Source organism: Schistosoma mansoni, assembly GCF_000237925.1.
Source record: "Schistosoma mansoni, WGS project CABG00000000 data, supercontig 0219, strain Puerto Rico, whole genome shotgun sequence".
Lineage (NCBI taxonomy): Eukaryota > Metazoa > Platyhelminthes > Trematoda > Strigeidida > Schistosomatidae > Schistosoma > Schistosoma mansoni.
Genome location: NW_017386086.1, coordinates 26,700 through 43,251, shown reverse-complemented (window position 1 = coordinate 43,251; position 16,552 = coordinate 26,700). Strand labels below are relative to the sequence as shown.

The 16,552-nt window shown below is 33.6% G+C and overlaps 1 protein-coding gene and 1 non-coding gene across 2 annotated transcripts in view; one reads left to right on the top strand and one right to left on the bottom strand.

Moving 5' to 3' along the window:
- Smp_176400 (hypothetical protein) overlaps positions 1 to 3,293 on the top strand; it is a gene marked incomplete at both ends in the record, with an annotated part of 16,687 nt that extends 13,394 nt beyond the window's left edge. The window contains one exon of the mRNA XM_018792176.1: positions 3,193 to 3,293. Coding sequence (XP_018647256.1) covers positions 3,193 to 3,293 — 101 coding nt within the window. The remainder of the gene's footprint in view (positions 1 to 3,192) is intronic.
- A 12,852-nt stretch (positions 3,294 to 16,145) lies between these two features.
- On the bottom strand, positions 16,146 to 16,216 carry Smp_tRNA_00768_Pseudo_TTG.1.1. Its single transcript has one exon. It is a non-coding gene (tRNA).
- Between the last annotated feature and the right edge of the window lie 336 nt (positions 16,217 to 16,552).

The following is a 16,552-nucleotide window of genomic DNA, read 5'->3' as shown; positions in this document are numbered from 1 at the left end:
GATGTAGTAAGAGTATAAACAGTAATCGAAAGATTAGGGTTTGAAGATGTTTTGAAGGAGTATAATCCAGTGAAATAAATTAGAAAAGATAGGGGCATGAAGAATTCAGAAGATGAGAATTTGGTAGAGCACAAAGAGTGGATGCACCTTCACCATTGCAAACGATGTTGAACCATGTCATTCAAGGTCTCTAACCATCGATCGCTATCATCTCGCGGATCCCAACGAGGTAGCTTTCTTTATTTTTCTGAAAACTCCACCGCCAAACCATCCACCTCAGAGAATAAAAACTCCACCTAAATCAGATAATTTTCTCTGTAATTCCGTTGATGTAAGGTATGGAAACTTCAGTTGGATCTTTAGTTACTACTGAATAACTTAATAAAAAATGTTGTGATGATGTAACGGAGCGGTGAATAAATATGTTTATCTTAGTTACTAAATAGTTGTGTCTAATATTGGACATAGGGCAGCGGCTAAATCTAACGAACAATTTATAAACCGACTGACTGAATCAAAGCCCAAATTGAAACTACTTCATAATTGTCTGAACCTGACAAAGTGACTAGTGTTATTTTTGTTTAGTACCTTAGGAACGATAGAACTCTATCGACTAAGTTTAAATACGGCTCCAACTGACTAGAAATCCTGTGCGCATGTTATCTTGAGAAAGATGATACTCCCTTGTGGGATTCAATCTCCTATCATCTAATGTCATAGTTTGAGACGTTACCATTGAGCTCTTCGGTGAAATAAACTGTTAAAATAATACTCTTTTTGTTAAGTGGAATTAGTCATTAGTAATGGACTATTTGACTGTGATTGAAGATAAAAGCATAATTTTCACGATACTACTAATGCTTTCCTGAATCCGAAATTTCAACCAATAAATGTTGGGTATGTGTCCACCCAGTAAGTTAGAAGAATCAAATGTTTCATACAGTTCATATATGAGTAAACATTTCTAAAGTGTTTCTACGCAAAATGTTATTAACAATTAATAAAAGTCCTTTCGTGAGTATGTAACTTTAATATGTAGCCTAACGTGATATATAATCATGTTGGAAAAATTAAGCATATCTTTAGAATTGTATGTTAACTATATTCAGTAAAAGATCGAAAATTCATTCTGAACGAAAAAAAGATGGGGAAAAATTAATTAAACACAAAGTTTTGCCTAAATAGTATTTTCTCCAAACATTAATACTTCTCAGTAGTATGTTGACAAATTTATAATATTCATTTGAGTTTTATTATTCGTTTAAAGAGAATTCAATCAGAAATATCATTAAATATACATTAAGTATAATCAAATGATCCTACACAGTTGAAGACGTAACCTAGTGTATAATGTATAAAATTTTCTTGATAATTTTGTAACAAATCCTGATTCATAAGCAAAAAGGGATAGTAGGTAGCAGTGGAATCCAGGACGCGCACTTCGTCCTACTTGGGACTCATCAGCTGGATGTACCTGCATCTCAGAGTTGATGTTCACTTTGGGACTTGAACCTAGTACCTTTCGCTTCAAACGCCATCGCGTTATCTACTCAGTTAGCCACTATCCATCTTTGCTTATAATGCTTGTGAATTAAGACTATATCGAGGCAATACGCACAGTATGCAAATATGACAATAAGAGACTGATCAATTGCAGTCCTAATTGAAATAGGACAAATTGCTCCTCTTAAAATTTACTACTAATCACAAATAACACCAACCAATAATTCATTTTCTATTTTTTGTCTTAAATAAAGGAAATAAAAAGTTATTAAATCAAGAGAAATCCAACAATTTATTCACACTTTATCATAGTTTATGTCTACACGGAATGCTTACCTGCTCGTGGTCTTTCATAAACTTCATTAATACACAATTTTATTGAGAACTATTAAGTTTAATATTTACTACTTTTGCACAAGTAATTTTGATAACTTTTTTAAAAGACATCTACCTTAAAGTCTTTTAGGCCATTGAATCATTAGTAGCGACACATTATTGATTAGATTACTGTTCCTGTTCTCTTTATGGTAATATAGAAAACCATTTGTATGTTCTTAATACATAAGGGAAATAAAATGTATGATATACATATACCATTGCAAATTAATGGAGAATGTAAAATATGATGAGGTGTATGTACCTGTCAATTAATCTTTGAATAGGTACCCAAAACATGGCTGTCAACTCAACTCCGTCAAGTTCATTATAAACTGAAGTAGCTTAGTAGCAAATTTTTAACCGTAACATTGGTTTCTGTTATGCGTTGTTAATATTTTAAAGGATTGTTAATAAGGATTGCAAGCTGAGGTTAAATTCAAATTAGGATAGTTATGTGTGATATGAATAAGAATACATTCTGTTAGAGAAGTAATAGTAAGTAGACTAATACTTTGCGGAAAACATCAAACTGCATCACACGGCAAGCGCTATATTGAACTTCTGAAGGGAAACGGAAAAATGGTATATTAAGGAACACATTCCTCCGGAAATCAGTAGCAGACACAAAAAGGATGAATAGGAACTGGAAAGAACTGGAAAGGATTGCTGAGGATAGAGTTGAATGGAGAACGTTGAAAGATTCTGTGGGGATCGTTTGTTATATTTAGTGATCTACTTCAACATGTCTACATTTATTTAGGTGAGATTTCAGAAATAATAATTTATACTTAATGTGGTTCATTTATATATTTTAAGAATCGCGAAATTCATACTGACATCACTCATCCATGCAAACAGTACGGAGATGTGAGAATAGGAATGTCAAAACGACTGATTATCATTTCATTGTGACCTTAGCTTAGTAATAATGTTAGTAACTGTAAAGTGGAAAAATCTCCAGCCTTCACTATGTTTTTTAAAGCTTGTTGTTGAGTGATACAAGGTGGTATTAAATCCACATAAATATCTTTTATTTTGACAATAATCAACTACATACTGGTTTATTAAACTCTGCTATTCTTACATACAACCACCAAGTAGAAGATTTGTGTCAGGATTGCGAATTATATTTCATTACTACGAATTACTTAGCAATAAATTTCTGTTATAAAAAGGTTTCTGTAAGTCTAAATATGAGTTTAGATGGCCAAATATGATTCAATACTTTCATTTATATTTTTTGTATACTCCATGCACTACATTACCGTGAATTATTTTTAATGTGTTTTCTTGTATTCTAATTTAATTTAGTTTACTCACGAGAAGAACTGGTTCATTATTTAAATCATATGTTACAAGAAGAAGAAGCATCTATGAACAAACTGCCGATTTCTCCTTTACGATTTGGATAATGATTTGAATGGAAGCAAGAATAGAATTAAATTTAACTTAATGTTCAATTAAATGTGAATGTTATGATAAATGAAATAAAACGATTATTCATTTGGTTTTTGATTCACTTTCTTCAATAGTTTTTGGGACCTATACAGTTCAGTCAATTTCTATAGTTATATATAAGAATTTCTAATTTGATGAGCTTTGGTTTATGTTCTTTCTAAAAGATTATATAATTGTACGGTTGCGTAATAGTAGTGTATGACGATTTCTGTGTTAAGTATACTTATCATAACTTTACAATTAAGAGTAGTTCAAATGAACTACTTTTTATTGTGAACTATTTACCGTTAAAAGTTCATATAAGCTACTTAATATCCAATTACTTATCGTTCCTATCATTTCAAACATAAATAAATATAACATTCATAAAACCTGATACACTGTCAAATGATCAAATGTTTAGAGTATCAATTACTACTTTGAAGAAAATACCTAAACATGTTATTAAATCACTTACATAAAATACAGTATAATGTGGAAACCCCACATACTTTTAACTAACGTTCACAAAGACTTTATTTCTCATTGGTATATTAGTTGTAAATTATTTTACGTTAAAATGAACAAGCTAAACATTTTATGATTGAGTGTGTTATAACTTTAAAATAAATGTTCTTCATAGGTAACAGATATGTGTCTTGAAGGAGATCTTTAGATTACACATTGGAAAACTAGTAATTCTAAGAATTGAATGCTATTTGCTTCTAGCTTCTAATGTAAAGGAATATAAGTTAATCAAAACGCTAAGAGAAAATGATGTCAAGTAACCAGGATATTGATGTAATCTGTAATATGTAGTACTATTCTAGCTTTGAGACATACCAATCTGATCTTCATGAGTTACTGCCTAAACATTTGTTTGACCTTGTAAATTGGCTTGTAAATTTCATTGTGAGCGTATGTTCATGTGTATTTTTATAACTGACACTTTTCATCAATCTTCTTTTCGTCTGACCATAGATTTTGAGTTTTGCTTTATTAACTAGAGATGGAACGTTTACTTTATCCACTTCACATATCTCACCGTCTGTCTGGATCAAAAGAATTCCTAGAATAAATTTATTGGAATTAATTCGTATTTGACTTTTCGTAACTGTCGTTTCTCAAGTGGGGTTTTCCCATATAAAGTGTACGAAATCTAACGGAGAATTTATGTCCGTGGTTCATTCTTTCATCATTTGTTATGTAGTTAATGCGTCACCGAAAGTTTCATAACACACTTTGGGTATAGATATAACAAGGATCTGTTTTGATTTCAGTGTTTAAATGCACTATTATGTTCATATCTCACATGGATATGTAGAAAACGTACGTTTTCATTTTAAAAACTTTTCGTGCAAATATGAAGTTTCAGTAAATTATAAAACTTCATGAAAATATAGTTTGGTCGTAATAAACAGAAAACCCTCTGAATCGACATTGCTAATTTTACGTTTATTTCGTCCTTAGTTTTCGTCAATTGAATGTAATACACTTATGAATCATAGAATTTACTGTTTAGATTGAATCGACAAATTAATCAATCACATGTTTAACTTATCACTTTCTGTTGACGTTTAAGGCGTAAGTGCCCAAGTCATTATGGTTCAGGGTTTACACACACTAAACTTAAGCAAGAATCAGATAATTTAGGCTGTTTACAATAAGGATTAATAAAATGAGAATAATTTAGTTAATGAAATTGGCCTACCGCATTCAACAGTCTAACATCTGATAAACTTAACTGAGGTATTGTACTGCTTGTTTAATGGTCACATTTAGTCATGACCAAAGGCTAAACAAAACGACAGTGGTTACTATTCAGTGACCAACTTATATAAAGATCTCTGTCTTACAGCCGACTGCTCGAACATATAATTGTTCCATTATTGCAATCAACCAAATGTAATCCATCACTTTGGGAACTAATGTATTTTTAATAAAGGTATATTCTGAAACACTTCACTTCTATACCAAAATAATCATCTGAATAACCCCGCCTGTAGCTCTTCCAGGGTTACTGAAGGTCCTAAGATCGGTTAAAGGAGGAGGGTTGGGCATGTGGTCACTAACTCTATCCAGTAAAAAACAACCTTACTAAAAGTATGCTAACTAGAAAAAGCAATTTCGACAACTAAAACTCTACCCTCGGATTAAAAGAGTATTCACTGAGAAGAATTATAATGTCTCATGGTGCAAGCTGGGATTCTTCTGATATCACAAGGCCATTACCCCTTCTAACAACTAGAGCGACAATTAATACAGGTACATGGGACGTCTGGACAATGTGGGAGACCGAGAGGATCAATCAAATAGCTGAAGAAATGAGGAGATACAACCCGGCGGTTCTCAGAATAAGTGAAACCCATTTTACCCAAGCTGGACAGAAAATATTAGATTCAGGAGAGATCCTCTTGTACTCTGGTCACGAAGAATAAAATGATTTTCACACTCAGGTAGTTGCTCTGAGAACGAAGAGTACTTGGGGGATAGTAACCTTATGAATCCAGAATTATCAAATCGTTTTTCCCAATAAAGAAGGAGGGAATTACAGTGAATGTTATCTAGTGTTACACTGTAGTGCCGTGTTTCGCTAAACTTTCACCTCGATAACTGTTATAATACAAACCTTAACGGTGTATGAAATCAGAAGGTAAAGTGAGGCTACAACTACAGCTTATTATCGAATAACGTAGGCTACAAAGCTACAAGCACATGAGTAAGTATCGGCGAGCAAGAGCAAGCAATCACAGACAATTTATAGTCAAACTGAATAAGGGCACAGCAAAACAAAACAAAAGCTGATAATAGGATTTGCTTGCATACATATGTGGAGGAGGATGAGTCATCAAATAATACTTAAGCAATCAACATTTTGGCTAGAATGTCATGTGCTCTAGTGGTCATAACAGTACAAAGAAATATACAAAGTATTACTATGCAAATGACAATGTCTGTCAAGTAAGTAAATAAAAAGGCTTAATCAAATTAACCGTAATCGAAATCGGTTGTAGGATAGTTGCTATAATACACCCACCAATGATAGCAATGATGATGATAAAGTTCAGTTCTACGAGAGGCTGTAATCGATCAAAGCGAAGTGCCCAAGAAAACATCTCACCATCCTGATGGGAGATCTAAACTTCAAAGTCGGAATGGATAACAACGGGTATGAAGATATCGTGAGATGACATGGACTGGGAGAGATAAATCTAAATGGGGAGAGATTTGCGAATCCATGTGCATTCAACAAAATGGTTCTAGACGGCAGAATTTTCCCCCACCTAGTTGTGGCCAAGATGAAACTGGAGCTACAGAAACATAGGGCAGCCGGGGAAACAGTGTTCTTACGAGACACAAACAAACTCAACGAATTCAAGATAAGTCTCAACAACATGTTTACGGGATCTACTAAAAGAAGAAAGAAGGTCTGAGCACATGTGAGGACTACAGGGTCATCACTCCACTATCAGTACCAGGAAACGTTTTCAACAGAGTGTTGTTGAACCGAATGAACGATTCAGTAGATGCCCATTTTTGAGATCAGCATCCCGGATTCTGTAAGAATCGGTTGTGAACAGACCAAATCATGGCACTTCGGATAATTGTTGACAAATCGATTGAATGGAACTGATATCCATACATATGCTTCTTTAACTATGAAAAGTCATTTGAGAACGTGAATAGAGTAAACGTATGGAACCTTCTTCAACACTATGGTGTACCTGAGATGATCGCCAACATCATCCGAAATTCATACGATGGACTACACTGCGAAGCCGTGTAAGAACGACAGGTGAGATATGTATTTTAAGTGAAGGCCACTGACTGGATTGTGAAGACCTCGATATCCGAGGGGAAGCATGGAATAAAATGAAGAACTTGGAAGCCCTTCTATCCCATACACAACAACAAAGGTAGATGAAAACAGCCAGTGTAGCAGCAGGCCTCAACATACGCAAAGGAAAAAGCAAGATCGTTAAATACCACACAGAGAACACCAAGCCAATCACACTTCATATAGAAACTCTGGAAGATCTTGTGGTGTTTACATGAATCAATGATTTCTTTGTATTGATGACTGTTTTGATTTTGAATTCCAAATACAGTACATTCGTTCGTGCTCATCTAATACTTCTTAATTAAATTGCGTTATAGCTGGGATTACTAGTTTATACTATAGTTCAAATACTCTTAAACATCACAGATATGCAATCATTGACGTACCTGGACAGCATCAACAATGAACGAAGAGGACTTGATGCAGACGTAAGGGCAAGGATTGGCAAAACAAGGACCTTATTCCTACAATTGAAGAACGTATGGAACCTAAACCAACTATCAACCAGTATCAAAGTCAGAATCTTCAATACGAACGTCAAGACAGTCCTACTGTACGGAGCTGTGACTTGGAGAGCTACAACAGCCATCAACAAAAAGGTGCAAGTATTTGTAAACAACTGTCTATACAAGATGCTCAATGTTCGTTGACCAGATACCATCAGCAACAACCTATTGTGGGAGAGAACAAACTAGTTTCCAGCTAAGGAGGAAATTAGGAAAAGATGTTAGAAGTTTATAAGACATACATTACAGAAATCACCAAACTGTATCACGAAGCAAGCGCTATCTCGGAATCCTGAAGGGGAACAAAGAAGAGAAAAGCCAAACAACACACTACGTTAAAAATCGGAAGCAGACATCAAAAGAATGAATAGCAACTGTAAAGGATTGCCCAGGATAGTGTTGGATGGAGAGTGCTGGGGGGTGGCCTATGCTGCTCCACGAGGAGTAACAGGCGTAAGTGAGTGCGTAACCATCTGAATAATAATGAATATTAATGAAGAAGAACGGATGACAGCTAATCGGAAAATCAGAAAGCATAGTCTAAATAGATTTTGAAATAATCCTCATTGAGTATGTTACTGTTCGATACATCAAAATGTTTTTCATTCTAATACATATTTCGTAGGTAAGATATCATGCCCTTTTTATATTTGTTGTACCTTAGATGCTTTAGTAGGAATTTCAATGAGTTGATTTTGGAAAACCATAAATGGATTAGATGATGAGTATAAGTGAATCAAACTGGCTAATATAGTATCCTGATTAACCTATGCCTTTTTATCACCTTCTACTTGACACAATCATCGTGGAACAATCAATTTAGTGGAACTCGTCAGTATACATTAACTTCATCGACTATGAGAAGACGTTTGACAGTGTGGATCGGAGAACATTATGGAAACTTCTTTGACACTATGGAGTTCCTGAGAAGATTGTCAACTTGTCCAAAACTCATACAACGGACTATAGTACAAAGTCGTGCATGGAGGACAGATGACAGACGCATTTCCAGTAAGGATCGGAGTCAGACAAGGCTGTCTACTCTCCCCCTTCCTCTTTCTTCTGATGATTGACTGGATTATGAAGACTTCGACATCTGAGGGTAGGCACGGAATACAATGGACATCTCAGAATCGATTAGATGATTCAGACTTCGCAGATGACCTAGCCCTCTTGACCCTCTTCCTATTGCATACCCACGAACAAATACAGATGAAGACAGCAAATGTAGCAGCAGCCTCTACATCAATAGACATCAACATACACAAGGAAAAATCAAATTCTCAAATACAACGCGGATAACACCGACTCAATCACACTTGATGGCGAAACTCTTGAAGAGATGGAATCTTTCACTTATCTGTGAAGCAGCATTGATGAATAAGGAGGATCAGATTCAGACATAAAGGCGAGGAGTGGAAAAGCAAGGACCGTTTTTCTTCAATTGAACAACATACGAAACTCAAAACAACTGGCAACTAACTTCGAGGTGAGAGTCTTCAATACGAACGTCAAGAAATTCCTAATGTACAGAGCTGAAACGTGGAGAACTACTACATCCATCTTCAAGAAGGTGCAAGTATTTATAAACAGTTGTCTACGCAAAATACTCAACATTCACTGGTCGGATACTATCAGTAACAGCGTTTTATGCGAGAGAACAAACCGGCTTCCAGCTGAAGAGATAATTAACAAAAGACATTGGAAGTGGATCGCACATACATTAAGGAAATTAGCAAACTGCATCACGAGGCAATCCCTAACTTGGAATCTGGAAAGGAGGCGGAAAAGAGGAAGGTCAAATAACACACTACATCTGGAAATAGAAGCAGATATGGAAAGAATGAATAACAACGGGAAAGAACTGGGAAGGATTGTCCAGGACAGAGTTGGATGGAGAATGCTGGTGGGTGGCTTATACTCCTCAACGAAGGGTCGCAGGCGCAAGTAAGTAAGTAACTACTCTTTGTAATAAATAATAGTGACTATTAAATATAAATAATTAATCTGTTATTTTATTGATTCATGTGAACTATTGTGAGCTGGAAAGGATTGTCCAGGACAGAGTTAGATGGAGAATGCGGCCTTTGCTCATCCACAAGGGGTAACAAGTGTAAGTAAGTAACTTGACACAATATAACTAATGAATTTATTTTAGGGTTCATTATTTATTGAATTTATAGTATTTACTAATCATCAGTGGTAGGTTGGGGAGATTGTTGGGTTCTTACTGAGATCATGAACAGATGAATGCTAGATCACCATTGGATACCTGGAAGCACAGCACGGTTGTTTAGTGGATTGGTTTAAGTTGGACATTAACAATATTGAATCATAGTTCAGTGGTCTAGAGGTTAAGAGTTAGTGCGAAACCTAAAGTCACGCATTTCTGTTTCACCTGCACGACCGCAGATATATACTGCTGAGGAGTACCACACTGTGACGAAGCGGCCGTTCAGTGATTCCAGATTTAATGATCAGTTAATTTATATGAATAGAGAGTAAAATATATGTACTGATATTTTACTAAGCATTGTAGACTACTGAAATTCTATAAGTAGTGTGAAACATTCAAGTAATATTATGTGATGGTCAGGGTAACGGAGATATGTGTTTTCAACCACCATATATTATATTCTATAACTAACTATCATTTAGTGTCTAATCAAACCAAAGTTTGGTTTGTCAAAAATGTATCTTACCTTCAGATAAAAGTTTCTAACTTTATTAACCTTATGTTAAATTACTAGCAGCCATCCAAGACATATGTTGAAGCGTATATACAAACGTGGTTCAAATAGGTCCAAAAATACTCAAAAGATTGCATAGATGTGAGCTGCTTGCTGATAGCCTATGAAGGTAATTCCAAATGGGATCAGCTTGTATTTTCAAGCAATGTTAAAGCTAATGGATCGAGTCTTTAGCTTTGTGAGACATGAAATACATGAACTTCACAAAATTAATGGTTGTCAACTATGACTTAACAAATAGTTGAGATCGTTTTTCTAGATCTCGTGACGAAAACGGTAACATTCAGTCCCTGAATTATAATACGATGCTCAAATTTGAAATCCCTCATTATTTGCAACATAGCTGGATCTTTATCAGCTGCAATCAACAAAAAGTTGAATGGATACCGGATTAATTGGGTTCAATGTATAGAGAAATGTTAAACAACTCGGGAAAATCTTCTGCAAGATAGTCACTATTAGGTCAACGAATACCACTATGTGAAATGGTTTTGGAAGTGCTCTACATTCCAAGCAAATGTTATTCACAAAAATTTCGGTTGAGAATGTAAACATTTGGATAAGGATATACACACAACTCAGGAAAACCTCAAATGTTTTGCATTCGATGGTACTTCAGGTCTTCGATGCATACTACTAAAAACCTCCAACCCAGAACAAAGCAGCGCTCTAAATCGCTTTAGTGTTTGGCAGTTCTGTTTATCATATCACTTTTTTCACTCAAATTATCTAAGCAACCAGCATATACATTCATTTGAAATTGTTTGCTTGAATCTTTCCATTGATATTCAGGACTGTAATTGATCAATCTCTTATTGGCGTATGTGCATCCTGTGCGAATTACCTCAGTATTGCCGTAAGTCACAAGCATTATAAGCAAAAAAGTCCCAGAGTGAAAATCGACTCTGAGATGCAGGTATATCCAGCTGACGAGTCTCGAATGGAACGAAATGCACGTCCTGTATTCCACTGTTAGCCATCATCCGTCTTCGCATACATTCAGTATATAGTTTGGCGAAAACCTTCATTCGTCAACGAAAGTAAACTTAACAAACTCTATACTCACAGCTAGTACTTCACATAACGATAAGCATCAAACACTAAACAATAATACTTCTAAGTATTTTATCTGTTTTATCGTCACATTCTACACTATAAATAACTTTTAACTTCAAGTAGCATTAAGCAATCATTAAAAACACTGCTTCAACAAAAATGACATCATTAATAAAGCGAAACAGTAGTTTTTTGCTACACAACAGTATATACTTGCTTACATTTCACGTCACACTTCAGTTTATGAATGTAAGCAACTAATAACTAATATATAGTTTCAGAATCATAAAACGGATGTAGTGTTTGTCGAATATGTTTCTAAAACTAATGTATAGTTTCATACTTATTTATTCAATAATTTGTCTGTCAGTCAGTAAGATAGTATACTGAATCCGAAAACCTGATACAATTGAACAAATTACAGATGCATTTTATCATAATAAATACAAATAACAAGTGAGCTTTACAGAGAAAGTACTTTAACTAATGAAGCAATTCAGACTAACTTCCGGTATATACTGACTAATAATAGATTAGTGAGTGCATTTGTTCCAATATTTGTTTTGTAAGTAAGCAATGAAATTACAATTGGACTGAAGTACTTACAATTAAATAGATCACTTTTTTGTTTGAAGATTGTCACTTGTAGTACACTCTTAAAATTGTTCATTTGATAAGATTCATATATGAGTTAGTTGCTTTCATTGACATACTTAGAGAAAGAGCTAAAGGTTATAAATTATTCAGTGAAGACTTTATATTTATTTGTATAAATAAATAAGATTATCGGAGGCATTCTGTTAATTTCTCCTTTTAACCTATTTGCATGAATGCAATGAGTCTCAAGGAAAGCTGACGACAAAATAACTAACGACCAAATGTTTCTAGTGATACTTAATTGGAGGTTAGAAAATTGGTAATTTTTAACGTCAGTAATTTTTTTAATATACTAGATCATTTCTTCAGTTTACAATCGATCTATCTGTGGAAAAAGTACTTTCCTTGTATATCAGTGGAACAGCTATTCATTACCCTTAGTGATAAAAGTAAACTTGGCTGTAGAATTCAGTTAAATAATTGTTTAGGAGAAAGCAAACATTTAACTAGACAATAAATGATTCATCTTCTATATAGATAATTTCTAATATATTTCTTGATCAACTGAGGTGATAAAATAATCATTCACGTCTATCTTGGAGAATAGACTTGAATATCAGTAATTCAATCTGGTTAAATAATATAAAAGATAATATAAAATATCTGATTTCTTTTAAGAACAAAAAAAAAATAAAATAAAAAGGATGTTTAGAAGGAAACTAAAAACTAGTCTCTTAAATAACTGAAATTTAATGGAACTTGACATATCTAACTTTAAAATTTAAATTCCAAGTTAGATTTGGATTACATCAATGAAATTACTAAATTATTATTATAATGAATGGTAAGAGAATTACTAGTTAAATGGCATTCTCCTACTTAACATCTGATGGATTATACTTGTGAGGAACATCTATGAGAAAGAAACTAACTTTAAGGTTTCTGTTCAATACATTCATTTGGTTATAAATAAATGTGTTATCCTAATGGTTCAATTAAAATTGCTCATGTCAGATAGTACATATTTAAAGTTAATCATTCCTGTGAATAAATTAAGTAAATTCTAATTCATGTGTTTACAAATATGTTAGTGAAAGAAATAAGAAAAAGGTATATTTAAACTATTCACCTAATAGACAGTATAAAAGAAAGTTACCAAGAATTAAAATGGGAGATATGAAGTAAGATCTGTTAAAATATTAGTAACAACTTAAATATTTGAAAAAAAATAGACTGAATAGGAATAACGCAATAAAATTAAGTTATGGGAACCAAGTCTAATTATGTGTACAGTCGTAGATATTCAATACTAGGTAGTTGCAAAGTAGAACGATACGGGTTTCCACTAGTTTGTTTTCCACAATTATCCAACCGATATCACTCCATGAAAATAAAATGTTTATTTATGGAACTTATGTTGGTCATAGGTGTCCTAATATTATTTAACCTTTTATTTACTAATGTTATGTACAAATATTTAACACATCTTCAATGAACTATACTGTGTGTAGATGAAATACCGAATTACATTTCTAAATCAAATTTTCCAATTTGAATTTATTATGCTGATCCTAGATCATCAAATGAACTAATCCAAATCCTATGTAAAGGTGAATGCATACAAATGATGGATTTTAAAACAACTATATACAGACGTCATCTAATCATTATATGAAAGTGCTTTAAACTTAACCTAGTGTAGTCAGTATTTGTGTTACAGTTTTGGAAACGTATGAGATAGTGGAGTTTCAGAATGCTTGACTATCTGACTTATATAATGACTTTCAATGGTAAACGTTTGTCATTAACTGTGACCATGATTATGACTGTTACGTATAAGAAAACAACTCTGTCAATCATCATAAGCAAAATGAATGATGAAGGTAGTACAATCTTAATAGATGATAAATATAAAGTAAAGCAAACAGTATGGTATTTAGTCTGAAAAAAATTTAAAATCTATTTGGACTTAAAACATTCTTAAAACCAAATTCTTCTAGGAAACAAATGGTTACCATGGCACTGTTTAACAGCTTGTTACTATAAACAAATTCTCATAGGGATGAAATTTAAGGCTTTGATATTATTTTCATATGAAAACTAGGTGAAGCTTCAAATTTATTTCTTTGAATGATACTTTGAACCATATTTAAATCATATAGGATTGATATATTTAAGGAAAAGCTAAACATCATATAAATTACGGAATAACTAAGATATTCTAATAGGAGACTAAATTTACACGTTACATGGTCTATCAAATGATCGGTAAGAATGAAGACACAATAATGCTCTCAGTCAGCAAAGTTGACGACTAAGAATCAGCTTCTTGAATTATAATGTATCTCAGATTGTACCACTCAAATGAATATCGAGAATTCTACCACTACAACATATCATTTAAATAAAATCAGCTTTTAATGTGTGTTATGAAAATTTTTCCCTATTTCCGAATGAATTATCAAACTATTATTACTATTTAAGAGTTTTACACAAATGCACGAACATGTAGTACTACTAAGAACCGTATGCACAGTTCACTTTACAAGTTCGATTCCAACAAACTTCAATTAACAAAAGATTGTGGAAATATATCTCTTCAGTAGAAAGCATATTTCAAATTTTCTCACCCCAGAAAAACTTCAATCTATTGTTCGTTAAATTATATTATTTCGCAACTTAATTTCTATCCATCTTAAAGTGAAGAACGACTGAATTTCACGTAATACATTTTAAGCATGAAGATCTTTTATTATTATTATTAAAATTGGTTATCCAGACCTTTTAATTGAATTACGTAATTGTAGCATTTCACCATATTATTATTCTACAAAGATTTATCCTTGTTCTTGCCAATATATCACTTACTTTCACATTCATTTAGATTGAAAACTATTTGTAGACTAGACAATGAAATTTTCGCTGAAGTATATGACTATTAATTGATATACTTTATACTTACCCTTTCTAATAGTAACATTTTCTTAATTGTATGAAATTGGAAAAAGGGGTTTTATAATGGACGATAAAGTAATACATAAGTTATTTCGATACAGGATTATGACGTTACTTGCGGTTAATAGATAACTTCGACTAGCTTGCTAGAAGAAAATATGATAGTGTCTTAATAACACATAATGTAATATTTTAGAATTGTCTAAAAGTTTTACGTTTAATTCATTTCAATTTTTCATAGAAGCAATTTTAAGTATCTACACATTATTAATGAATATACCTCGATGTTAATTTTTGTTTATGCTTAATCTACAACAATCATGATAATTTCAATTTAACTAAACAAATAAACTTTCAAAGTTTGCATCAAGGACCGATCATAGGCAACAATTTAAAATTAGGTAGGATTGGATAAATATTTTGTTTTAGTATTGGACTCTTCAGAGGTATGAATCCACCATCACATGAGGTGGCTAAAGGTCTCGCTGCAAAAGCTTAGCCTTTAGACCACTGTGTGTATAAATTTAACTAAACAACTGTTGGAAACCAAGGGTGGCGAATGCCCACTGAGTAGTAGTCCCATACAAAAAACAAAATAAGTATATAGTGATTCCTGGTTTTTAGCAATTATCTGACAGAGATTAACTTGTAATGTAAAACGAAAAACTGAATAAGTACCATAAATCTTCTTCTGTTAAACTAAAGGATTATTTAAACTACATAACTCTATAAACAGAGATGGTATCCAAGGCATACGTTTCCTCCTTTTTGGAACTGCCAGTTGCCGTCCATCTTTGCTTTAAATGTTTTTGATTTAAGGCAATATTGAGGCAATCCGCATAGGATGCACATATGTCAATAAGAGAGTGATCAATTGCAATCCTAAACATTAATGAAAAGTTCACTTAGTATTGTTTGTTTGAATCTTCCCATCGATGTGTTAGGACTGCAACTGGTCAGTCTCTAATTGGCATATGTGCATATTGTGCGTATTGCCTCGATATAGCCTTGATTCACAAGCATGATAAGCAAAGATGGATAGTGGTTAGCAGTGGAATCCAGGACGCGCGTTTCGTCCTATTTGGGACTCGTCAGCTGGATGTACCTGCATCTCAGAGTTGATGTTCACTCTGGGACTCGAACCCAGTACCCTCACTTCAAACGCCATTGCGTTATCCACTCGGCCAATGGGTCCTGATAGCCACTTGCTTGTGCAATGGGGTGAAGTTTAAATTCACTTAGTATTGTTTGTTTGAATCTTCCCATCGATGTGTTAAGGTGGAAGCCATTCGCCTGCCGGAACCCGGGATCGAACCGAGGACATTCCGATCTTCAGAGTAGGATCTTGAAGCGAGGGTACTGGGTTCGAGTCTCAGAGTGAACATCAACTCTGAGATGCAGGTACATCCAGCTGACGAGTCCCAAATAGGGCGAAACGCGCGTCCTGGATTCCACTGCTAACCACTATCCATCTTTGCTTATCAATAATGAAAAGATTCAAAAAACCAATAAAAAATGAATGGTGGTAT